The sequence below is a fragment of the Physella acuta genome, unplaced genomic scaffold (assembly GCF_028476545.2).
Source record: "Physella acuta isolate Inbredline_101_S28 unplaced genomic scaffold, ASM2847654v3 ptg001284l, whole genome shotgun sequence".
In the NCBI taxonomy this organism is placed as follows: Eukaryota; Metazoa; Mollusca; class Gastropoda; family Physidae; genus Physella; species Physella acuta.
In genome coordinates, this window is record NW_026732799.1 from 565,699 (window position 1) to 581,023 (window position 15,325).

At 37.2% G+C, this 15,325-nt stretch overlaps 1 protein-coding gene across 11 annotated transcripts in view; it reads right to left on the reverse strand.

The window, feature by feature from the left end:
• Window positions 1–3,855: 3,855 nt before the first annotated feature.
• The window catches only part of LOC131958030 (tumor protein p53-inducible protein 11), a 55,088-nt gene continuing 43,618 nt past the window's right edge, over window positions 3,856–15,325 (reverse strand). For 10 of the 11 annotated variants that reach the window (XM_059322930.1, XM_059322929.1, XM_059322923.1 and 7 more), the window contains 4 exons: window positions 13,948–14,055; window positions 9,432–9,525; window positions 9,068–9,169; window positions 3,856–6,178 (listed from right to left, as the gene is read on the reverse strand). In XM_059322930.1, the coding sequence (XP_059178913.1) occupies window positions 5,997–6,178; window positions 9,068–9,169; window positions 9,432–9,525; window positions 13,948–14,055 (486 nt within the window). In that variant the 3' untranslated portion in view covers window positions 3,856–5,996. Of the gene's footprint in view, window positions 6,179–7,590; window positions 7,768–9,067; window positions 9,170–9,431; window positions 9,526–13,947; window positions 14,056–15,325 lie in introns of all 11 variants that reach the window. The other variant, XM_059322931.1, reaches the window with a different exon arrangement.

Consider the following 15,325-nt stretch of genomic DNA (forward strand, 5'->3'; position numbering starts at 1 on the left):
AATGACCAATAAAATGTATACAAATATAATATTGACATGTTAATTGTTTTTATTAAAATATACTTTTTTTTTAAAAACCGGACGTTAGTGCTTAAAAACAAATTGCTTTAAAAAATTTCAAATATCGTGGGGGTGGGGGGGGGGGGTAGGCCTAATTAACTAAATTATTTTAATGAAAATCACGTATAGACACGTGCACTAGTGCTTTTGCATAGATAAGCTACCCATTCTGGGTCATGTAAAACGTCATTTAATATATCAAACCTACCACACACGTACAGAGAACAAAGGCATCAAATCTCTACACACGTACATAGAACAAAGGCAACTCTGAACTGGTTTAAGTTGCCGGTTTAAACAAATAAAGGCTGTAATTGTAAACTTTCAGAACCTGTACATGTATGCTAACTCATGTACGTCTACTGCAGCAGACTTACTAGTCAGATCCTACAATACAAGGAATATATCACTCAGCGTATGGGGGTCATGTTTAGGGAATTTTTTAGAATTACAATCTACACACAATATAAAAAAATGGCTTCAAACCACCCATTTAATGAGTATGACACGTGATCTTATTTATTTAACCCATGTAGCTCCGCCCCTACCTTACACAAGGAGATGGACTGACGGTAACTCTACCTCGGATTGACCAGAATCTCTCTTTTGTATGTTAAATACATGACAATTACTTGGCCTACATAGAAAACAAACCTGGTAATGAGTTAGACAGTTGGAGGAACGTTTTATTTATCTTGCAAATCTAGTGTCAAATGAAGAGGTGCTTACTACGCTGAATGTATGCAAATGATCACCGGTCGAGAGGGAAATACCAAGAAAGGAAGTGTGTGAGGGAGGTGGGGGAGGGGAGGGGGGGTTAACGTTCAGAAATGGAGATAGAGGTGACCAGAAAGATGCGCAACTGAAAAAAGCGCATACAGCAATGTGCGCACACAGACCAACTTAAACACGAAAGCATAAACACACACACACACATATATATATATATATATATATATATATATATATATATATATATATATATACTAGCCGTCCCGGCCAGGCCCTGCTCTGGCTTCTGTGAAAAACCTTTCTGTTAAAGACCATTACCTGTGTGTTTAGTAATCATCATAAACCCGGCATTACCCAACCAAACCACAACCAACCAAAACAACAAAACGCAAACATAACGTTAACACAATTACAAATACAAACGAAGACAAAAACCTAACAACAAACCCAACCACAATCACAAACACCAATACAAACACAAAGAAAAAACAAACAAAAAAGCAAACGAAAACAAAAACCTAACAACAAACCCAACCACAACCACAAACACCAACACAAACCCAAAGAAAAAAACAAAAACGAAAAAGCAAAAGCAAAAGCAAACGAAAACAAACCAAATCCAAACGCAAAACCAACCATAAACACAAATACAAACACAAACCCAAAGAAAAAAACACAAATGAAAACGAAAAAAGAAAGAACAAAAACGAACCAAATCAAAACGCAACCACTAACGCAAACCCAATCTAAACACAAAGAAAACACTAACGCGAACATAAACGCAAAGTGCTCACAGTCTAGCCCAGGGCAGAATCTCCTGTTTCAGCTTAATAATCGACTACAGTACCCCAACTTATTCATAGTCTTTTGCACTCACTTAAACGAACGTAGGTGCCAAACCAAACCAAATGAACAATTATAATACTCCAAGCTTATTCGTTAAATACCTACAACATTTGCACTTGATCAATCCCCGCTAATTATGTAATTATGTTTTTCCCAACACCAAAACAAAGTAATAAAAAGTAAATTCTTTTCCACTAATGCAATGTTTTATAAAGGGAAGTAATTGTGCTTTCCTAATTTATCAAAGGGAAGTAAGTGCTAAAGGACTAAATATAAATAATTTTCAGACATAATTAGAATTTTTGTTATTTTTTAAAAATTATGTTTAATGAACATGCCGGCAATTATTACTATCAATTTGAAAAATGAAAATTATTTCCCAACACTTTCAATAGTAATTTTTTAACTCATAAATTTAGACTATGAGCACGATAATAGTCCAACACTTAAATCCATAGAAATATGTCAACGACAAACAAACTTATTACAGGTTACATACAGAATTAAGCTTTATATATTAGATATATACTAGCCGTCCCAGCCAGGCCCTGCTCTGTCTTCTGTGAAAAACCTTTCTGTTAAAGACCATTACCTGTGTGTTTAGTAATCATCATAAACCCGGCATTGCCCACCCAAACCACAACCAACCAAAACTAAAACAACAAAACGCAAACATAACGCTAACACAATTACAAACACAAACGAAAACAAAAACCTAACAACAAACCCAACCACAACCACCAATACAAACACAAAGAAAAAACAAACAAAAAAGCAAACGAAAACAAAAACCTAACAACAAACCCAACCACAACCACAAACACCAATACGAACACAAAGAAAAAAAACACAAACGATAAAGCAAACGAAAACAAACCAAATCCAAACGCAAAACCAACCACAAACACAAACCCAAAGAAAAAAAACACAAACGATAAAGCAAACGAAAACAAACCAAATCCAAACGCAAAACCAACCACAAACACAAATACAAACACAAACCCAAAGAAAAAAACACAAACAAAAACGAAAAAAGAAAGAACAAAAACGAACCAAATCAAAACGCAACCACTAACGCAAACCCAACCTAAACACAAAGAAAACACTAACGCGAACATAAACGCAAAGTGCTCACAGTCTAGCCCGGGGCAGAATCGCCTGTTTCAGCTTAATAATCGACTATAGTACCCCAACTTATTCATAGACTTTTTGCACTCACTTAAACGAACGTAGGTGCCAAACCAAACCAAATGAACAATTATAATACTCCAAGCTTATTCGTAAAATACCTACAACATTTGCAATTGATCAATCCCCGCTAATTATGTAATTATTTTTTTCCAACGCCAAAACAAAGTAATAAAAAGTAAATTCTTTTCCACTGTCGTATTTTATTTAAACAACATTAAAATTTTAAAGAAATTTTTTAAATATTTTGTTTTGTTTCATACATTGAACTTTAATTATATGTTATATAGCTATGCGATGATAATATATTATGATAAAAATATCATTTGGATGTTTAATAATGTTTTTTTTTTTTTTGCAAATTTGTTTTTCAATTTTCTGATATTTGGGTGATACTCCCCCCCCCCCCAAATAAATACCTTAGTGCAGACGTTCACCCAACCACCCTGCCCAGCATCCAACAATTTATTTTCTTCAATATCACACTGTGTTTACCTGTGTGACATTTCTAAATCTGGTTTCTGTTACAATGGTGTACACGATTAAAAAATATTTTGCATAGATTCGATCATTAATTTTTGTGTGATATAAGTCTTACCCGACACAAATAATGACGTCATTATTATCGCCGCCTGCACCCCCCACATTTTGTGTTAGAACTTGACTATAGATCTCTAGAACAAAACTTTAAACATCAGATCAAAAATTATTTTTGACAGATAAAATCTCTGTAATCACCAACATGTATGGAAACATCGAAGGTTATCTACCAATGGGAGTAATTGTGAGATAATAATGAAGTGATTAAAAAATGTTAAGCAATAATCAAGTGCTTTTTCTACTTTCCTTTTACAATTATTTGTTGTTTTAATGAGCTGATATCCACACACCATCCCTTTTTTGATTAGCCACACACCACTCCTGCAAACAGCCCTATACCATTCATTAAAATAATATTAATATCCAGTGCTCGATCCAACAAAACATGGAACATTAATTTGAAAATTCACAATGTTTTAATTATAATTTAATTTAATGTTGATGGTACAATAGAAACACATTTAAAAGTGATTGATACAAGTTCTGGAACAACAGCATACAAAAGATACAAGTTTTGGAACACTTACATAAACATTTGTTACAAGAACATTTGTCACATGAAACCAGCCACAGAAAAAGGTGAACAAAGGCATACAAAGGGTTAAAGCAGCTGGTATTAAGGTGGGTACATATCAGGACATTATCAGGACATTGGTTATTTTTTTTTTAAGGGGGGGGGAGCAAGGGTGGAATATATTGCAGAGAAGAAGAAATTTTTCTTTGACGAAATCTCTTGTAAAAAGTAATTGTTTTTTTCCCCGTCCTTATGTTAAAGTGAAGTCAATGATTTAACAAAAAGGATCATTCCTTTCTGACATCAGCAGTTTGGGAATATTTTCACTTGAAACATCCCATCTTACACACTACTGCACATAGCCATCTGCCTTGAATCAAACTTTACTGTTTAGTCTCACAAGTGTTCAATAACTTGGCCTGTATATCCCTGATTAGCCTGAATCAAACTTAACTGTTTTGTCACACAAGTGTTCAATAACTTGGCCTGTATATTAACTGTTTTGTCACACAAGTGTTCAATAACTTGGCCTGTATATCCCTGATTAGCCTGTAGCCTTAGTTTCTTAAAACAAATTCATTTAGTATTAGCCATATACAGGGGAGAAAAATCATTACACTAAATTAATTAATGGCTTCATCATTAGATTCTAATTGCTCATCCCGCAAAGGGTAACACTACATTTATCATAACACAATAATTTACATAATAATAAGAATCTCAATAAATATCCTTTCATAATTAATTGATGAATTTATTCCTAGATTTTTTTAAAGCCCAAAAAGGTATGAATGTATAACCTTAAAATTATAAAACCAGAACCATGCAAAATGTACGAATCAAATATTGGAATATACAACAACACATGATTTACATGATTTCAAAACTTGGATTACAAAATTGAATTTAACAGTTTATTGACAGTTTAAGCTAAATAATTATATTTTGTTTTTATTGTAAATATTTTGTTAGCTAGATTTATTTTTTTTTTAAATGTACATACCAAAAATAGAATTAGGCTATAAAGATTTAAATATCAGACTTAGCAGACACAAAGACATTCATAAGTTGTTCATGGCCTTTTTAAAATGTAACTGGGTAACACATTTTTATTATAAAATAATAAGTAGGTAAAGTTCACTTTTCAAACCTGACCCATCTTGAGCTAAGTGGAGTTTACTTGTATCTAGTTGAATTTTATTTTTTTTAATTTAAATTTTAATTTCTGTTTCCTGCTGATTAACCCTAAATTTAAAAATGACCTACATCAAAGCATAAACACATAGCTCCAATGTCTTAAACAATTACTGGATTAAAGAAATCTCAACCTTTTTACCGGATTAAAGAAATCTCAACCTTTTTACCGGATTAAAGAAATCTCAACCTATTTTAATGGATTTTAAAATCTAAACAATTATCCAGTATCAACTATTAGTCAGATATTCTGAGTGGAGAAATCCATCAGTAGCTGCATATACAAAAGTTAAACAAAATTACACAATCAATAGTTGGAGACAGTTTCTGGATAGAACAATAGCTTCATACTTTCATCAGTGGTTCTTATGGGAAACCAGACACAGACAAAATATAATTTTATGTTCATATATTAATCGCATAAGTGTTTTTTTAAAAACAGAAACTTAATACATTCATATTTGAATGAGTGGTTTTCACATAACATTTTTTCAACTTAAGATAATGGTGCATTAGTATTTCATAGTGGCCCTGACACAAATGTGGCAAACATATACTTCGGATGATGTCATCACAGGTGTGTATAGCATGTACAATAGTTCAAGCTATCACAGGTGTGTATAGTATGTCATCACAGGTGTGTATAGCATGTCATCACAGGTGTGTATAGCATGCTATCACAGGTGTGTATAGCATGCTATCACAGGTGTGTATAGCATGTCATCACAGGTGTGTATAGCATGTACAATAGTTCAAGGCAAACAATTAGAAAATAATGAATAAAAGACACAGGAATATGAAAAGAATAAAAAAATGTTGTCCTTAGATCTTTGCATGCCACAGACTGGAGTATTGAAGAAACTTATTTGTCCTTGCTTAGATCTTTACAAGACGCTGACCGCTTCATGGAAGAGAAGAACTTGCGCTGGACGAGAGCCCAGTGGTAGAACCAGCTGACCAGGATGAAAAGACCTTGACCCAACAGCAACATGGCAGCGTTCCTGGTCAGGGGGTTGGGGGAAAAAAGTAGGTAACCGGTGGTAACTGGGGAATATCAAGGTCAAGGTCAAGTCAAATTATTGTGTACAGAATTTGGAGATAAACTCAAAACATTTGTAGCAATAGGTTCTGTTGTGGCAGTTAATGCAGCATTATTATAAAATACAATTTTATACTTTTGAAATTAGGAAAACTAATGCTTGGAGATTTATAAGAAGTTGATCAAGCAAAAATTTGCAATAGTAGAAAAATTAGAGTTTTATTGTTTTGTAATCATGCTCAAGTTTAGCAATTGGTGTTAAATTAACTAGCTTATCAACATAATATTAACATAAATCCTAGCTACTTTTTAAATTTACAATTTCATTTTTTAGTAAAAAAAAAATAAAAACACCTCATTTGCGTGCAGGAATATGTTTTAACACTTGCAAATTTAAAAAGCGAAAAAACAAAAAAAAAATATGCAACAAATTTGATAAAATAACAAAGTGTGCTGCAGAAATAAAGATAATGAAACGTGCAGCCGTGTAGTAAAGGTGCGACATTGCGTTCTTGACATGCATGTGAAATGTGGTTAGAACAAGATGTGCTGGTACCTGTACATTTAGTTCTGTTAATGCAAAATAATAGTGCAAAATATGATAAAGGTGATATTGAACACTTTAATCTAATTAACAAAAGCAATAAATAAGAATACAGTGTTGGCTGTGATCTAATAGATTTTGTATGCTTGTTTTAGAAGATGAATTTATTTTCTTTTGTTAACAAATTGAATTGTTTATGTGTATTGGCAATAGATACATCCAGTTTTATTATTTTTCTTCAACGTCATTGTGCAGGATTTTATTTGTAAAAGTATAAAGGGAGGCTAATCGTACTCAAATTTTAGCTTGTAATGAATTGTTTTGGTTCCTTCCCTTTAATATAATTCGGTATTTAATTTTTGCTTAAATTATACTTACAGCTACCTGATTGGTAGTGAATATTAAATGACTTTTATCTAACAAAGCGTTTTTATTACAAAATCATTAACTAGATTATCTAAAATAAAAATTACACCTGCAAGAAAGTTAAATCTTTTCTTAACCAATGGAAGCTGAACATCTTGTGGCAAGGGGTGTTGCAAAAACAACAAGGGGTATCTGAGAACTATGTTACCTATGTATTCTCATCCTAACACAACCAACAGAGCTCTATATTGACTGTAAAGTTAAATGCAGGGGTATTTCATACAAAATAAAAGCTAAAATTACAGCTATACCTGGTGCGGGTAGGTTAAATAAAATTGTAAATGCAGTTCATTATTGTCAAGATGCAGACTTTAAATCCTACAAAGCTTAAAAAACAGGAGCAACATTGCTAGTAGATTACATGGTTCAAACAAGAAAATATGAAACTGCTCTAGGAAGCCTGCCATGCTTCATGGCACAAGCAGCTACAGGGGGGGGGGGACTTACAAGATGTGGGGCCAGAAGCTAAGGGTCAAGGTCAACGGTAGTGCCTCAAGTCTCGCGTGAGGACCACGTAGAAATACAGGCTCCCCAGAATCTGTGCGGCCCTCCAGCCCACGTTGGCCCAGTGGCCACAGATGCTAGAGATGGGGGAGGCCAGGGGTGTAGATGAGAACACTGAAACTGAACAAGGCGGAGCCATTCATTACGTTGTGTACCAGAAGAGCCATACTTTACTATTTGTTGTGGCGGAGCCATACAATAAATTTAATTTTTACTAAAAATTTTGAAACTTATCACAACCATGAATTGAAAGTTGTGAAGTTTCTAAAAATCTGAAAGAAAACATTTTCATTACTCCATTGGCAAAAAATTTCTAAAGTTTAAAAAAAGATTTTTAAAATTATTATCCAAATAAGATAAAGACAATGAAACTTATCCTAATGTCTGAAATTGTGAATCATAATTAAAAAGATTGTGAGACAAAATTTAAAAAAAAATAGATTTACATAAAATTAATTACAAATATTGTGTGCTGGTCTCTAATTTATTTCAGTCTCAAAGCATTAGTTTTCATAATATTTGTTAATGATTTAATATGTTTTATGTATAGAGCAGTAGGCCTAACTGAAAGTTGATGTAGAAAATGGTATCTGCCTGAATTCTGCCTGAATTCTCCACAAAGATCAGGTCTGTTTCAAACTGGGTCAGTGGGAAGTTCACCAGTATAAGAGATTACAAAGTATAATTTTAATCAATACTTAGTAGGCTTATGGATGTAAATAAGTGATTAGTCCTACTGTAAGCTTGCAGCATATCAGTATGTCATGTACTTTATAAATATTGACATATGTCAAGAGTGAGCTTGAGTTAGTACAATTTAGTTCAAATACTCCTTCACTGTGTAGTGTGTAATGTGTGTGTAGGCCCACTGACTACTCAGATGATACAAGCACAAGAAACTTTCATTTCTCATTGGCCAGTAGGTCTTTGCATGTCAATGCTAACATTAGGCAAGATCTTGATAATCAAGGAAACACAGAACTAATTATTAATAAATTAATAGCAAAGACATATAAAATATTGGTCTACAAAAGTTGACATTTTTAAAGTGGTAGATAAGTATATTAGTAGTATATTAGTATATTATTAGTTGCTAAAATTAGAAAAATCAAACTGCATCGAGTTACTCCCAGAAGATCACTGTGCAAAGATATAATTATAAACTTATAAACTGCACAAAACTAGCTCGACATACTCATCAGGCCAGACCTCTGGACAAATGGTCATTCTGGTGCAGCAGAAAACACATACACAATGTAAACAACACTAGACCAGGCATACTGAGCGTCATACAGGAAGCTCTTCTAACTGGCAGCCACTGACTCCACTCACATCAGTTAAATTAATTTTAGCGCCAGTGGAGATTATTTTTAGCGATTTCATATCTGGCTAAAGGGGAATCTTAAAAAGCTGTACTTACCTAGGAACTGAATGGCGAAATAAACAATGGAAGTGAGCAGGCACATGCGTATGATGTCCCTGTCTTGTGAGCTCAGGGTCACCCAGTACACAATGGACAAGCCTAGGGTAAAGTGGCCAGATTCGTTTTTTTAAGGAACTTATAAAACATGTAGATTCTATATGGTATGAAAGCAATGCTAGGTTTGCTCCATAAATGGCTCCACTTTATTGCATTTATTAATATTTCTAAATAAGTACATAATAAAACAGCAAATTTATTAATTCAAGCAGGAATTGACTAATGAATGCACCAGCTAATTGACTTACTAATTAATGCACCACCTAATTGACTTACTAATTAATGCAACAGCTAATTGACTTACTAATTAATGCACCACCATATAGTCGAACTGGCAAGGTGATGTTGTCGACTCCTTCAAGACTTGTGTTGAACAGGTGTGAAGGTAGGATTAGTGCCTGTCAACATACAAACACAGGTGTGATGTGGGATTAATGTAGGGGATTAGTGGCTATCAACATACAAACACAGGTGTGATGGGGGGGGGATTAGTGTAGGGAGATTAGTGGCTGTCAACATACAAACACAGGTGTGATGGGGGGATTAGTGCCTGTCAACATACAAACACAGGTGTGATGGGGGATTAGTGCCTGTCAACATACAAACACAGGTGTGATGGGGGATTAGTGCCTGTCAACATACAAACACAGGTGTGAGGGGGGTTTAGTGCCTGTCAACACAAACATGTATTAGATTGTTGGTTTGTTGAGTTGTTATAGCCTGCACCATCGTTAGATGTGGCTAGAACTGTTTTATTGTACTTTATAAAACCATTTTTCTATTAGGCCTGTGGAGCATGTTCTAAAGCCGACGATAAAATCCCTATCAGTTTTAGGGGTCTAGATCTAAAAAAAGCTAACAATCGTACCATAAACCACACATATCCAATATAAGATATTACCATACAATAGTACCACAGAACACAACCATCAGATATAGACATCAAATGCAAATATAGATTTCTGTTAGGATTGTTACATATAAGTATTTACGTAAATTTAGAGTACTTCCCTTTTGTTTACATGTTTCCATTAACCTTCAATCCATAGTCTATTTTAGTTATATTGATATCAAAGAATGTAAATAAATAGTACACACATTTTGTAGCATAGGAACGATTGGGAGGGAAGTGACATAGAGCGCAGAAAACTTAGATGTTAGGTAGGGTATAAAAGGTGGGGTTAGGAAAGTTAGGGGGTCCATTCTCTTATAGGCATCCTAGGTTTCGTGTGATCTCACAAGCAATAAAAGTAACTAATTGTAAAATTGTAAACGGACTTCGTGTTTGATTCTTGTCGACCCTGTCCTCACCTCGCAACAATTTCAACCCAAACATTTAGGCCTAATTGATTAAATTTAGTAAAGAAAAAAATCCTAATTTAATGACCGAGTGTTTTACAATCGACCTAACCTGCACACAGAATCAACCCCCGCCCCCACCCTGCACACAGAATAACCCCCCCCCCCCACCCCTGCACACGAAATAAAGAAAGAAATACGAAAGTGACAACAAACATACAATCTGGCAAATTGGACAAAATCGCCTTCCATTTGTGGGTGTCATTATTTACATTGACTGGCAGCTATTTCCAGCAGAAAATGACAGTCTAGAATGTTGGGATGACGCCGACAGCTGAATTTATTTAAGTCGTATCCTCTAACCCCCCCCCCCCCCAGAGGCGTAGCGACCCTTCCTGGCGCCCGGGGACAAACTTTTGATTTGGCGCCCCCTCCCCTCAAACTTTCTATTTGCACCCCCCCCCCCCTCTCGTGAAACTGAAAAAATGCAGCTAAAATGACATTTTAATTTGTTTTTACAACCCATTTTGGCGCCCCCTAAGGTTGGCGCCCGGGGACATATGTCCCCCCCTGCCCCCCCATAGCTACGCCTCTGGGCCCCCCCCCCCCCACTCCACCTGCCTACGCCACTGGTTGGGATGACGCATACAGCTGAGTTGATTCTAGTCGGGATATGCTGGTCCCTCAACGCTAAAAGCAAAATATTTTTAACCTAACTTAGTAAAATAATTTTGCTGTGCTATTTAATAATATATTAATTATATTAATTAATATATTAATTAATATTATCTTATAACTATTATAACCGTTTATCTTTACATATTACCTTATAACTATTTTAGCCATTTTCTTACAACAAACATATGAACAAGGAAGTAGCTTACTATTGTTTCAATTGTCAGACATAAAATAGACGTAGACCTAATAATATTTTACAAAAATTCATTTAGATGGAAAATTATAGCGACTTTTAAAAAGGAAATAAACTAGAAGCGCGTAAATGATCTAACTTGATTATAAATACATATAGATATAGCTCACATCGCTTAAGGCCCTACAGCGAAAATCTTAAACGGCTTCCAACGATGACGTCACGCGAAGAGAAATTAAGTGACGTCACTACATGGTGGGGAGGGGGGGGGGGGGGCTGGAGCATTTTTCTCTGGATCTAAGGGACAATATCCAGAGGGTCATCAGCTGTACAGATGGTGGGGGGGGGGGCTGTGACAGAGAGAAGGGTTTGTGACATTGTGACATAGATGGGAGGTTTGTGACATTGTGGTACGTGGCTGTGAAGAGGTTTTCTTTTGTGTTTAAAAATACTTGTCACAAAATTTCCTAAATTTAAAAAAAAAGACGTCGAGAATTGTCCTTTGATTATTTGTTACGAAAATCGATGTAGGCTATATCTAACCGCGAATATTTTTTTTTACGTTAAGAGAATACCCCAACGGCTAATACAACTAACGTAATTAGTTGAATTCCCACATAAAAAAAAAATCTCCATATTTCACCAGGCCTCATGGGGCAAATTTAAATATCCTGAGAGGTAGTTACAGTGGTCGTCTTTTTAAAATGTCGTGTTAGATATGCGATAAATTAGAACATTCGGTGACAAATCGTGACAGGTAGTTATGTGACAAATTATGACAGGTAAATATGTCACCTGACATGGTGCGATGTAGCAACGCGTCATCTAATGACAAGCCAGAGGAAGATTTTTTACTACTACTTTTCTTGCTGCAATAATGATTTGCTTCTTGCCCTAGAGTGGCCAAAACTCAGTCTAAACTGATCTCTGATTAGAATTATGTATTATAATTGTTCATCGCCCTACTATTCTACAGTTTGATTCGTCGCTCAACATGACCTTTGTCCCCTGATGAAATCTAAATATAGTATCACATCTTTGGTCCAACACTGGATCCAACAGAGGGAAAGTGATACGTTGGTCAACAAAGTACATTTTCTTAGCGTGTGATGCCGAGGTTTTCCAATAGGGCAGCCAATTAGTGAGATAACGGAGACGAGGTGACTTAATTAGTCAGGTAGTTGAGACACTTTAATCGATTGGAGTCAGGTAGTTGAGACACTTTGATCAAGTGGAGTCAGGTAGTTGAGACACTTTAATCAATTTTGCAGAACTAATAAAACTCGCTGAGATAATTGAATATGCTGAGATAAACTTACTGAGATAAATAAATTTGGTGAGGTAAAACTTGTTGAAATCATTAAGCTCACTGAGATAACTTAGCTCGCGGTTACTATCACTCCCGGACGAGCCCCCAATTGGCCAGTCCGTCACCTGTGTAGCCACAGTTGTAACACGAAAGATGACCCAAGATGGCCTCTTACTATAACAAGGTGTTTTAAGCTTGATGATAAACACAGCATTGGTTTTAAAATGGCGGCACTTTAAATGGGTCGACACCCGAGTTTCTTCCGGAAAAAATCTGAGCAAGTCGGTCAAAATCTTCTGTGCGGTAAGGTCAAGGCTACTTCATTACGTGGATTAGGTAACAGAAAAACTAATCAAGATCAAACAGCGATAAAGATTAATGGGTATAAGGGTTAAGGCTTTTTTAACCCAAGAGCTGTAACTCTACTCGAATGGTCTCCCCTGGGTAGTCCATCTAAAATGGCTGCCCCTGACTGATAAGGGAGGTAATCATGGGCCCGCAGGCAAGGGACATTACTGGTGAGGTAATTCGAGATAATGTCCCCTTAATGGAAAGGTTGAAACCACCGTTTCTTGTTGCTGTCCCTGCATGCTCGACCTTACCAGGGCCCATAAGGCACCTCAGCCTCCCCTCCCCCACCCAAACCAGGGACCTTAAGGCACCTCAGCCTCCCCTCCCCCAGTTTAAACAGGACCCATAAGGCACCTCAGCCTCCCCTCCCCCACCCAAACCAGGGACCATAAGCCACCCCAGCCTCCCCTCCCCCACCCTAAACAGGGCCAATAAGCCACCCCAGCCTCCCCTCCTAGATAACCTGACCAAAGCGGCCGCTGCAGCATTAACAAAAGACGAGCCAGCTACATTTGAACCCCCCCCCCCCTAAAACTAGGGCTGGACCTGGCTCACGAGCCGGAGCCGCGTTAATCTGTGACGTAATGCACTTAAGACTAGCTCTCTAATGTGTCACTCACCCCGCTCTATGGTAATCTCCCCCCCCCCACCTCTCCCTCTCCTCCCCCCCCCCGTCAAAACCTGGTGAAAAATATTCAATGAATGAAAAGAGGATGGAAGCCATTCAACGAAGTAAATTTTTTAATGAAATCTATGTTTGGGTAATTAATTGATTGAAGATATTTACCGACTGAGCGTTTTATAAGTGAATGCGTTGCTCGGTACAAGGTCAACACAACGACCTTGAGACAGGTTACTTACCCAGGTGAAGGCCAACACAACGACCTTGAGACAGGTGACTTACACAGGTGAAGGCCAACACAACGACCTTGAGACAGGTAACTTACATAGGTGAAGGTCAACACAACGACCTTGACAGAGGTTACTCACCCAGGTGCCAATGAAGGTGAACATGCATGCCATGATGAGCTGCCATACCCTGAGGCCGTAGGGCAGGCGGATGTACAGCTGGTCACTGTGACCCAGGATCTGGCTCAGCTGGGGACAGACGAGAACAGGTCAAGGTCACAGTAGCACGTGACTCTAGCTGGTCAAGGTCACAGTCGCACGTGACTCTAGTTGGTCAAGGTCACAGTAGCACGTGACTCTCTAGCTCGTCAAGGTCACACGTGACTCTCTAGTTGGTCAAGGTCACACGTGACTCTCTAGTTGGTCAAGGTCACACGTCACACGTGACTCTCTAGCTGGTCAAGGTCACACGTCACTCTCTAGTTGGTCAAGGTCACAGTCACACGTCATGCTAACTCTCAAACCCTAGCCATAAATCTAGTTTAAACACTACTGTAGCTGTAAACCTAACTAAAAGCCTTGCTGAATCCCTCCTTATAGACTTTCTCTAGCCAAAACAATAACCCTCTCTCCATTATCAGTCAACTCTCTTTAACCCACTCAAAACCTAGCTCTATGTCCACCCCTCCCTATACCCCCCTTGCTGTAACCATAGCTTATAACATACCTCAAGCCAACGATACAATACTAGCCATATAGCTAAACAGCTATAGCCCAAGTCTTAAGCCAAATTCAGACCACTGATGTAAGTTCTAAAACACTTGAATCCAGTGTTTCTTCCAGACTTTTTTCTCCGGGGGGGGGGGGGGGCACTTGAAATTTTCGGGGGGGGGGGGGGGCGGTAAACTTTCTTCGGGGGGGGGGGGGGCGGACACTGTTAAAAGTATATATTTTCTATATAAATTATATAAATTTCATTCCGTTCGGGGTGCGGTCAAAATTTTTCGGCCCCCCCCCCGAAGAGATGCCTGGAAGAAACTCTGCTTGTATCATGAAGGAAGGCCACGTTTCTTCCGTAAGTTCTCACTGATCAGTGGAACAGCAAACATATATTGTTGGTATTGTTATAGACAGGTTTGGCTAGGTGGTTTGAATAGATTGAGTTCTGGCCGCAATAGTTAAACATCTTAAAAAACCGGGTTAGAGGGGAGCTAATCCAATGGTCAGACGTCAGTTGAAAGTTCTATCGATGAGGTCAGCAGGCAATCCATTGATCTATTGAGTCCATCCATCGATCTGACGTGTCAGTGACAACTGTGATTGATTTGTTTACTGGCTGATCTAGCCACCATAATTAAACCATAATTAAACCATAATTAAACCAGCGAAGTCCATTCACCTAATGTATTGGTTTGAGTTCACGTTGAATCTGTGTTTTTGTGTTACCAACACACATATTGATCAACCTATACATAATGAGTTTTGATCTAGTATAGAACCTAACCATCTCGAGCCACTT